This window comes from Juglans microcarpa x Juglans regia, chromosome 4S, assembly GCF_004785595.1.
Source record: "Juglans microcarpa x Juglans regia isolate MS1-56 chromosome 4S, Jm3101_v1.0, whole genome shotgun sequence".
NCBI classification, from domain to species: domain Eukaryota; kingdom Viridiplantae; phylum Streptophyta; class Magnoliopsida; order Fagales; family Juglandaceae; genus Juglans; species Juglans microcarpa x Juglans regia.
Genome location: NC_054601.1, coordinates 10518897 through 10530898, shown reverse-complemented (window position 1 = coordinate 10530898; position 12002 = coordinate 10518897). Strand labels below are relative to the sequence as shown.

The 12002-nt window shown below is 36.6% G+C and overlaps 2 protein-coding genes across 2 annotated transcripts; one reads left to right on the top strand and one right to left on the bottom strand.

The window, feature by feature from the left end:
* The first annotated feature begins 4759 nt into the window (after positions 1-4759).
* Positions 4760-9521, top strand: LOC121262274 (exopolygalacturonase-like). Its single transcript, XM_041164672.1, has 6 exons — positions 4760-5191; positions 6596-6904; positions 7019-7308; positions 8175-8391; positions 8700-8940; positions 9078-9521. Exons 1-5 carry the CDS (start codon positions 5006-5008, stop codon positions 8934-8936), a joined length of 1239 nt encoding a protein of 412 aa, XP_041020606.1. The 5' UTR covers positions 4760-5005; the 3' UTR covers positions 8937-8940; positions 9078-9521.
* A 788-nt stretch (positions 9522-10309) lies between these two features.
* On the bottom strand, positions 10310-11453 carry LOC121263534 (proline-rich protein 3-like). Its single transcript, XM_041166478.1, has 2 exons — positions 10981-11453; positions 10310-10837 (listed from the first exon to the last, which is right to left on the bottom strand). Exons 1-2 carry the CDS (start codon positions 11381-11383, stop codon positions 10503-10505), a joined length of 738 nt encoding a protein of 245 aa, XP_041022412.1. The 5' UTR covers positions 11384-11453; the 3' UTR covers positions 10310-10502.
* Between the last annotated feature and the right edge of the window lie 549 nt (positions 11454-12002).

Here is a 12002-nt window from a genome sequence, read left to right as displayed (position 1 = left end):
TTGTAACCCTTGATCCCATTGAGTGCAAACATTCCTCAATCACTTCTCTAGAAGGTTGGCCTGACAAATATACTTTAGCAAAATGACCTCTAAAAGCCTCAAAAATCCCCTCTTGATCTTCTTTTACTTCAGCTTGGGTATCCACAACAGACAAAATCTGATTTTTCTTCTTCCTTTGACTAGCACACGCGTGAAAAAACTTTGTATTTGTATCACCTAAAGAGTACCAGTTTCTTTTTGCCCGTTGCTTCCACCTTATATCCTCCTTCTCCAACAACTTTCCTACTTCTAATCGTAGCTCATGTAACTCAGCAGAATTTTGTGGCCCTTCCTTCTCTTGTAGCTTTTTAATCTTTTCAGTCAACCACTATATTTGCACTTCTTTCCTTATCAATCTTCCTGAAACCATTTACCAACCTGCCACTACACCTCTTTAGAAGCTTCTGCACCTCCTTCATAGGTTCATGAGTTACCTGTTTTTCAGACCAAACCTGTGCCACTAACCTTTCACATTCATCCTCCTTTAGCCAACTTGCTTCAAATCTGAACATATGCTTCCTTTTCTTTCTCAAACTCTTTGGCCTTGTTACAGATAGCACCACTGGATTATGATCTGAACATCTAGCAACCATACTCTCCACCCAAACATCTTGGAACATGGTCCTCCAATCACCATTTACTACATATCTATCAAGTCTTTCTTTAGTGAAGGTATGATCAGAGTGACCATTACTCCACGTGAAAGGATTCCCCACACATCCAACATCAAACAGTCCATTCTGCTCTAAAGCTTCTCTGAATTGCACCATCTGACTTTTAGCTCTCAGACCTCCTCCAACCTTCTCATTTTGAGTCAGAATTTCATTAAAATCCCCTGCTACACACCATGCAAACCCCTCTGATGGCTTTAGTCTAGATAACAGATCCCATGACAATCTCCTTTTTCCCACCTCTGGATGCCCATAAAACCCAGTAAACCCCCAGACTTTACCATCCTCTTCATGAATTTTTGCACTCACATGCCATTGAGAATAGCTAATTAATTCCACCTCATTCTTATTTTTCCAAAATAGCACTAGACCCCCTTTTCCTTCCTACAGGATCCACCACGAAGCAACCCTCCATTCTCATTCTATTTTTTAACACTTATACTCTGCTAGCCTTTATCATAGTTTCTATAAGAAAAACAACTTTGGGAGACTTTTCCTTAACCAAATTGTTAAGGTCCTGAACTGTCCGAGGGTTCCCAAGCCCTCGGCAGTTCCAACATAATAGATTCATAGCTGTTGGCGGGGCTGCACCACAACCTCCGCCAAAACATCCTCCATCAAAATCTCCTTCATCCCCAAATCTGTCTTCAACTTCTTTTCTCTTCCACCTGCAAAACTCACCCCCTCCTTCCCACCATCAATACTTCTTTTCAAACAATTAACAGAGTAAGAAATCTCACATGAAATTCCTTTACCACGAGCCCTCCTCTTCCATCCCCTCCCCTTCTGTGTGATGACCTGCTTTCAAGAATCAAGATTATCCTCATCATTCTCACCCAAATGACTTTCTTGAGACACCACAGCACTCTTACCCTCACTTAGGGTGATTGGCCTAGTTTTTTCTTTTCCCTCTTCATGAGTCCCCAACCCAACATCCCTATTCCACTGAGTAACTATATCTCCTCCTATTTCTTCCACTCTACCCTCCTCCCCCCTCAGTTCACTCCCCTCATCCCTCACATTAAAGCCCCCTCCTCATCATATTTGCTTTGTTTTTTAATAACCCCTTCCCTCATCTCCCTCTTTTTTATTACTGCAGGAGCTCTCAGCCAGGATCCAAACTGAATAGACCCTCCCAAAACTTCCTCCCCTTTACAACCTGTTTTATCATGTAAAATGCAACCACACCTAAAACAAATTTTTGGTAACTTCTCATATTTCACTGGTATCCACATTCGTTTACCCTCCAGCATAATTGTTCTTCCTCGAGCAAGCACCTTCGTCAACTCACACTCCACTTTCACCCTGAGACATCTACCCCATGCCATTCCATCCTCCTGTATATCCACCTCAACCACTTTCCCAATTGATTTCCCTATCTTCTCGCCCATATTCAGATTCATCCCACTTAAAGGCAGATTATACAACTGAATCCAGAATTGCTCAGTCGAGAAATCAAACTGGTTTGGTTGGATACTTCCATCAAACACTCTCAGTGCAAATAGATAATTATCAAACAACCATGGACACCCCTTCAGCACTCTGTTCCTATCTCCCTGAGATGCAAATGTGATTACAAAGCAATTCTCTCCAATCTCACAGAAATCCATATGTTTACTTACTTTCCAAATTTTCACCATCATCGATCTCACTACATCCTTGCCGATCTTCCTCTCAGCACATACTTTTCCCACCAGGCTCCTATCTTCTTTCCTTTTCACTTCTTCCATATCGCCTAAATCAACCTCGATGGGAACCTCCTCATCTTCATTCAAATTCAGACGTTCACAGATCTCTTCAATGTCCTCCATCATTATCGCGTCCTATTGACGACAATGCACTCCTTCCTACTCCCAGGGAGTAGAGCAGAATCTCACACTTCACCAGAATTGCCTCTCAGGAGAGACGATAGAGAGAAGACTTTTTATTCTAAAAGTCTAAATTGAAAGTCTAGAATCTATGCCTGAAATATCATTTAATCATAATAACAATAAGAAGCAGAAAATATGTCATGCAACTATAATATCTCATACTGAGTGCTCATAAGCAGTGTTTTAAATTTCGTACCGTACCGGCCAATATGGCCGAAATTTTTTATACCGGTCGTCCGGCCGGTACAGATACTATATTTGTTTCGTACCGGCCAAAATACCGGCCGTACTGGCCTCAATTTCGGCCTGTACCGGCCTATATTTCGGCCGGTACCGGCTGACATTTCGGCGTGTGTTTTTTTTTTTTCATTTTTTCAAACTACAAACTTATTTTTTAACCCTCAATTCAGACTAGACTATTTATAATTTATATATATATGTATTTATATATAATTTATTTTTATATAGACTATTATTTTGGAATATAATTTTTACATATATTTATATATATAATTTATTTATATATCGACTATCCCGAAACGTTATTCTGAAACAGTACCGGTATCGAAATATTTCGTTCTAATGCCTTGACCGGTACGGCATCCGGTACGGTATTCAAAACATTACTCATAAGTGGTGTATGATCAGTTCCACATTGATTGGAAAGAAAAGTTCGAGAGTATCGGTAATGTGCCATAAGCCAATGCAGGGAGTTTCCTTTGCCCGAATGAGGGTTCGCCTATTTTGGTACCTGATCGAGGCGATTTCGTGCTTACCTAAGAAGACCAAAATGGGTCTTTTCCGCATTAGTGTATTCTTTCTTCGATAACTTTCTGGTTACAATATGCCTAGCTTTTTAGCAAGTTTTACTCTTTATAATGGTTATGATGAGATTTTAATTGAATCATTGATTAGTTCTTTTAGAATATAGCTTAGATGTGCCTAGAGACATCTGTGCATATCTGATGCCGGACAGAATAGAGATTAATTTTGATAGTTAGTTTCAATAGATGATCAACACAAAAAAGACAAAAGATTCGCCGAAAATACAGAGAAAATAATTCTGAACAATATTGATTAATATTAAAATTTGAAATTATTTTATGAAACCTACAAGCCAAACTTAAATAGCTGCAAAATTCGAAATTATGATATTTTTTCCAAAAATAGAAAAATCTAAATTATTGTTTGAGAAATAAACACATAAATAAACAAAAATCCTACCAAAGATTTAGCCAAAATAGAAATCAGAATCACTTCTAAAACTTAAAACCAAATATTTACTAATAAGACAAAAATGAGCATAAATAAATGTAGATTAATCTTCTTAAGGGTAGTACTTCAATGCAATCAATATAGATTAATCTAGACCTAGATATATACCCCATATCAATTTGGGTTTGCATCAATATCCCAACTAAAATTGTATTCAAGCAAAATTATCATCTAAGATGGCGATTCAAGCTAAGATGGCGATGCATTTTTTATAAAGAGGCGGAAACTGATGGCATTTCAGAATTGGAAATGAAGAAAGAGGTCAAATTCTAGCAGAAGTTTGCTCAAACATGTTGGTCCAGATCCCAACAATTTGCGGAGGAATTCATGGGCCGGGGGATGCTCCCAGTGATGAAAAGTACAACCAGAAAACATCACGAAACAGAAACTCTGCAACAGAGATATATATGATCTCCTCTGCCCATAATTAACACCTTGGCGCAGCAAGAAACGTGTGCACGCTCCGAGAGAGGAGAAGAGAAACGAAGAGAAGAGAACATAGAACTTGCGTTCCATGCAGCATGCCAATCTCTACATATATCCGATCATTTGAAATCAAGTACTCCAGCACAGAATCATCAATCAACCCCTATAGCTATCCAAAGTTCTTAAACCAAAAACAGCAAAACAATACCAAATATATAAGATTAAACTCACAGTACTATATATGCAGCTGTTAAAGTAGCTCCAAATAATATATATATATATATATATATATATATCTATATATATAGGTTCAGTCCACTGTCTTGACTTGATCAAGAAAGCCTTTGATGGTATTTTTTGTGAGAAACTTTCGGGGTAGACTTCTGGTTCTCAATTTGGTGGCTAAAATGACGTACGTTTGCATATTAATTAGGTCGTGGAAGGTTCTTTAATATAGGTTAAAGATCAGAATTAAATACTAATAATGGGGAAGCTAGCTACGCATTGTCATGCATGCATTAAGAAACAAATTCTTGTGAAGGACATCCACATTCAGGTTTCTGTTTGGAAACTGCTAAAGATAGCTGAGGAGTAACGGATAGATAGTCATTAATACTAAAACAAGGCATATATTTGTATAAATTAAAAAGCCGTAAGCCTGGAGCTTTTGCAATTAAACGTATTGATCAAACCGCGTACGTAGGACCAGCCCTTAAGGCTACCATGGCCATTGCAGAAAGATTTGAAGCAAAATTAGCCATTATTGTCCTAGGGACGACCTTAGCGCTGCTCTCTTGCGTGGCCGCCGAATCTACGGATCACCGTCGTGGCCTTAGTGGCGCTGGTTCCAACGTTTTCGATGTTACTTGTTATGGTGCTAAGGCAGATGGCCATAAAGATAATGTACAGGTGAGTTCCAAAGACGATAACATTTATTTTCTTTCGCATCCGAACGGCAGTACCACTCCTTCCTGATATGATATAAAAATCTCACGGCCTAGCTAGCCCGTATATATATATATATATATATATACACACACACACACACACATTAATCTCCACCTCCTTCGTCGTTCCAACTACACTTGAATTAATTCAAATATGTTGAAAGTTGCAGTACTCAATCTTAGAAAACTCTTATTTTGTTTTGTTAACGTCATTAGTGTCTATTGCATTAACTAACTAACCAATATTTACGGCCAGTGTCCATGACTTTTTTTATTTAAGAAATATCTATGAAGTGATCTTGAATGTTGAGAGGACAAAAATCCCCAAAGTGTGAAAAATATTTGATTTTCATAACCCCATAGCGAACATGTAAAATCCAAAATTATGACTGTGTCTTGAAATGTGGTCAATATGATCTCATGTTGCTTGGGAGAGAGAAGTTAGCCCTTTTTTAAAGGGCACAATTATATATAATCTTGCATGGATTAGCCTTTTTGGATTATAAATCCATATGTGATTTAGACCTTTCAAGCATTGTTGCAAATAAGTACTAATTGTGTGATTGTGTATGGGAATTTCATGACACAAATAATTGAAATACCCCAATAATTAAAATAACCCCAAATTGTGTTAAGTGTGTGGGAAGGTGGTGAATAAGATTCTATATTTTTTGGAAGGAAGAAACTCAAATCCTTTATCATGACATCTTCAAAAGAGTTACATTTGTAATATTGACTAGTCCTTTAAAACGTAAGTCTAGACATATATAATTTAGACTTTCCTTGGATCATCATAAATGGTATTAGAACCAATTCCGATCACAAATGTATCATTTGAGCTTTTATTGAGTCGTTACAAATGGTATTAAAACCAATTCTAACTAAAAATATATGATTTGAGCCAATATAATCTTATATTGGTTTGGGCCTTCTTTGGGTTGTCACAAACGGTGTTAGAGCCAATCCAAATTTATTAAAAAAAAAAAAAAAAAAGTTGTATGATTTGAGTTACGTCATGATCTACACATCTACGATAGATTTGACCTGGTGAGGACTTTGGAATTTAAGATCAAGTTGATTGTAATCTGAAGCTTTCTTAGGACGTTACATAAGAACTCGCTAAAAGCTATATATATATATATATATATATATATATATATAAATGACCTCGGCCTTGAAAGTAACATCAGTACTTTCAATTGAAGATTTATGTTATTCCATTACGATCCATAAATTAAGAGACATACTTAAAAGGTAAAATATATTAAAGGATTTAGCGTAATTATCCTTTAAAAAAAAAAAAAAAACCATGCATATATCTAATTAAACAAGTAACCTATATTATAATGTTGAATATTTCATTCAGGCATTCATGAAGGCATGGGTTGCAGCTTGTAAATCTGGTGGTCCTGCTAAGCTTCTTATTCCCAAAGGAACATTTGTGACAGGGCCAGTCGTGTTTGCAGGGCCATGCAAGGGCTTTATGACTGTTGAAGTTCAAGGAACTATTCAAGCAACCTCAGATGTTTCTGAATACAGTTCTCCCGAATGGTTTTCCTTCGAAAACCTCAATGGTTTGCTACTTACTGGCGGAGGAACTTTCGATGGCCAAGGTGCCACTGTCTGGAAGTACAATGACTGCAAACAAAACTCCAACTGCCAACTTCTCCCCTCTGTAAGCCTTTGCACACTTTATACTTACACAAATTATCCGCTCACGAAAAATATATATATATATATAAATATGACTGCACTAGTACAGGAATGATGTGGCTTGTGTTTTATGCAGTCAATCAAATTCTACAGTGTGAACAACGCCGAGATTTGTAGCATCACTTCCCTCAATAGCAAAGCGTTCCACACGCACGTCGTTAACTGCCAAAACTTCACCGCCCATGACCTCAATATAATTGCTCCATCTAATAGCCCCAATACCGACGGTATGCATATCAGCAGGTCCAGTCTTGTCACTGTATCCAACACCAAAATTGGAACAGGTGATGATTGCATTTCCATTGGACAAGGGACAACCCATGTCACCATCTCTAATGTCACTTGTGGCCCCGGACATGGCATAAGGTAATTTATTTAGAACGAATAATGCTAAACGCATGTCCAAAGCGTGTAAACTAGCATTTTGAAAATGGAACTCATCATTAACAAAAAAAAAAAAAAAAATAGATTTTATAAGTGAGTTCACTTTTTTCAAAGAGGTTGTACAAACCGATATGATTTAATGTGGTACTGCATCATATTGTAGAAGTACTCTTTATTATAACGAATATTTAACATATCATGTCTAATCTAAGAGCATTGGTAATGGACTAGCCAAATGTCAATGCAAGTCCAAACTTTAGTTAGATGTGAGAAAAAGTCTCCACATTAGACTAGCCAATGGTCCAAACTTTAAGACTTGAGCTACAGAAAATCTTAAGTACTCTCCAAACATGGCTAGCTACTATTCACAATAGAAATCAATATTTTATGATTTCATCACTTCCCTCTCTCTTTGAATGGTAAAACATGCATGACATGCACATTATTTATTCTACTGATTGCGAATATTGATAGAGTAGACACATTATTTCTACAAAATATGAAGATCTAGAAAATATATGAATTGTATTTGCAAAAAAAAATAATAATAAATAATAATATAATAATATTATTATTTTAACTCTAAGGTAGCTAGTCTAATATAGATTCATTTAGTCAAAAATTAATATTATAGCTAAAAGTTAAGATTCTAGCTAAATTTTAGACTTGGTCTGCCATTGCCAATGCTCTAACTAGCCATATCAATTTGTGAACATTACTTTTGTTGGGATCTTCTGTGAACCTAACACTACTCATACCATCCACACATAAATTTAAATGCCAATTCCCTATAGATATGCAGGCTGGTGTTGACATTGCAACTTTGGGTTCTACGTATAATCTTGCAGTGTTGGCAGCCTTGGCAAGTACAATAACGAGAAGGATGTGAGCGGGATTCGTGTGACTCATTGCACATTCAATAGCACCACGAACGGTGTGAGGATCAAAACCTGGCCTGGCTCACCTCCAAGCCAAGCTTCCGACATCTCTTTCGAAGATATAATTATGGATTCAGTTAAAAATCCTATTGTTATAGATCAGAAATATGGTTCGCATAAGAGTGCGGTAATACATCTTAGTTTCTATCTACAGCTATCTCCATCGATTGATCCCTTACCATGATATAGAGAAATATTATTCTTTATCCTGATCAATTATGTCCTCCTCAGGCATACTTGTTATCAGACATGTTTTAAATGGCTATCATTTAATTGGTTGGCATCATGTGAAGCCACTTAAAACGCACTATAATCAAGGGTGGTTGAGAATAACAAGATTTACGATGAAGAGTAGCATTACTCTAATTATATATATACTCGCTTAAAAAAAAACATTAATTTGTGTGAATCTGTTTCATGATCATGATGTTGCAGCCATCCAAAGTAAAGATTAGCAACGTTCGTTACAAGAACATCAGGGGCACCTCAACTTCACCTGTCGCAGTGTCTCTAGGCTGCAGCTCACTGGTGCCTTGCACGGGTGTTCAGTTGACCGACATCGATTTGCAATACAAGGCCATTGGTGGGAAAGACAAATCCATTTCATCCTCATGCTTGAACGCAAAGATTACTTGTGGGGGCAAACAGAATCCAGCAGCTTGTGATACTTAATTTGGTTCGTCAACATCTCTAGCACCATGCATGTATTTTTCCTTAATTCTCTTCATTTTTTTTTCTTTCTTTCTTTCGTTGTTTTTCTAAATGTTGTAGCTTACGGAATGTGTTCTACAAGTGCCTTCCATGTCAACGCAGGGGCACTCCGATCCGGGAGACACATTCCTTCCAAGTGCATGCATTAATGATCATTAAGTTTCTCGAAGGAAAAATATTCTATGTAACTACGGTAACATACCCTGACACATTATACAATAAATTATAGAACCTTTAACAGATCAGTCGATACTAGCATTTTGATCTCAAATTTTGGTCGAGCAACTCGATCATCTTCTATCGCTTGCTTTTCTTTGTTTCCATGTTGGTGATGATCATGATGAGTATTGAGGAATAATCTTATATTGTCTTACATTGTCTATGTATAAGATCTTAGACATGTTTATAAGGAATAAACAATCATCTCTTATAGAATCAATTTAATAATATGAGTTAGACTCATTAATTTTTTCATGGTATCAGAGTCTGCCACAGGACAAATATGGGCCTACACTACTTACCCCGTGACAAAAACTAAAAAAAAATACTAACCTACACATGATAGAGGGTGTTGAGGAATAATCCTACATTGTCTATAGACAAGGTCTTAGGCATATATATAAAGAATGAGCAATCATCTTCTATAGAACTAATTTTAATGAGATGAATTAGACCCAAGAATTTCTTCAAATAGAAAATTCTCTAACTTCAATAAACCTTGTTCAGGGCTGTTTATATTTACTTTCCAATTTATTTTTCTTCTCAAAATATCAAATATTATATACCACTTTATCCCTTAATTTCTTTCCCCTCCTATGCAAGATAGTACGCTATTTTCTTTATTTTTAATCCTCTTTTATTTTATTTTCAATTTATTTCCTTTTTAAAATTAATTTATAGTGAAACGATTGAATTCCAACCGAGTAATGCTACATACATTCGTGGAGTGCGTAAGCGCCGTGTAATTATTTTGAAAAAAAATAGAGTCCATTATTAAAAAATTTATCTTTTTTATGTAGGTCTCATATTTATTCACTTTTTTTCAAATGATTGCAATATTCTTGTACACTCACGACTGCAACTTTCATTTCTCATTCCCTCCGTCGTAAGGGTTACTATTTTGTCAATCTCTCTATTGTTATTTAGGAGTTTACTTAATGTATATCCCACTTTATAAAAAGTGAATAAATATTAAACATTTTTTAAGTTTGAAGTAATCCATTAATTATTAAACATTTTTTAATGCAGAATTTAATGACATGGCTCAATACTTTATAATGTGCATCTCATCATCTATATCAAATGGAAGATAAGAAAACTGATCAGCATGCTTAAGTAATCCCTTAACTTATTAATTCAATAAATCTCATTACAAATCTCTCAAATGGCAGAGGCATTATCCTCTGATCACCAAAAATAAAATCAATAATACACAAGAGTTCAATACAATGATCACATTCCCAGACCACAAACCAAATCAATACAGAAACAAAAGCAAAACAAAAAACGAATCAAGAATGTCGCCCTCTAATAACCATTAGGGAGTGACTGAGTTTCAGAGGTGTAGAAGAAAGGCCCCACAGAGTATAACTTCATATGATTGTCATTGAGAATGCGGTAAGACGAAAGGAGAGCACCAGTGATTCCATGGTTAACATCAATAGGAACATTACATGTTTTCAGGGGAGAATGTTCTAGGAATGCCTTGCATTCTTTTATCTTCCAGTTTTCCTTAAGAAAGGAAGAAGATAATGTTGCCAGGAAGTAACCCTTTGCATCGCATTCATTGCTTAATACGGATAAGGGAACTTCCTCGTACCCTCTCTCATCAACAGCTTTGCATGTTATCCTTGCCACGGCTCCTGCATTTATAAAAAAATAATGGGAAAATGACTGACTGAAACGAATGCAATCTTCCGTATAATTTACGACCATGAAATCTCACCAAAAGAAACACACAGAGAGAGAGAGAGAGAGAGAGAGAGAGAGAGAGAGAGATGTTTACCTTTGAGTGGAACATACGTGGAGCCTAATTTGCATAATACAAGCCCTTGAATACCGATGAGCGATGAGAATAGCTCATCCTTTCCATCAAGATCTGGTTTCTCGTATTCTGGTTTTGTGGGGAGGTGTTTATCATTTCCTTCCGGTTTTGTAGGAAGAGGCTTATAATCGTTCTCTTCGGGTTTTGGTTTCTCAAAGTCTGGCTTTGTGGGAAGAGGATTGTAATCCTTTCCTTCGGGTTCTGGTTTCTCAAAGTCAGGTTTTGAGGGGAGAGGCTTATTATCTTCGGGTTTGGGATTCCCGTAGTCTGGTTTTGGGACATATCCATAATCGGCAGCAGAGGCAATAACGAGTAGTGACAACAGAAGGATAGAGGTAGAACACAAGAAGCGTGCGGAAGCCATTTCTAGAGTTGCGTATAGACAGAAGAGAACAGAGGATGTGGGTGCGATGGAGGGGAGACAAATGCATGGCCTTTTTATAAGCAGGTGAAATTCAAGTCCTATATTTTTTAGTATTTACTTGTTTGCACGACACCAAGAGGAGATCGTCAACAACGTGCATTATATTCCAGAATTAGCAGTCCTGGCATACAGCTAGCTCTATTTTCTAATTTCTTTTCGAACTACTATTCAATATATAGTTAGCCAAAGTTCAAAATATCAAGCATTGTTTTTTAACTATTAATTCATGGATGCTCAGATGAAGAAAAATATAGACCCATTGATCCATATAATTTGTTTGAAGTGTTTTGCTATGGATCAACCAATATTCACCTATACACCCCACAATTTTGTCTTTATTTTTTTATAGGATGTGGGATGTGTATAGTGAATAGTGACTGATGAAAAAGAAAATTTATTGTTTGAAACCCTCATCCCAAGCTTATAAAAGTAGCCAGGAAAAGTTTCGTTGAAGATTTTGTATAGCCTGAACTCGTACTGAGGATATTGGAAGTAGGAAATTATGTGACCTTGTGCTCTTGAAAAAAAAAATTGTAAACTTGCTTTACTCTGACACGTC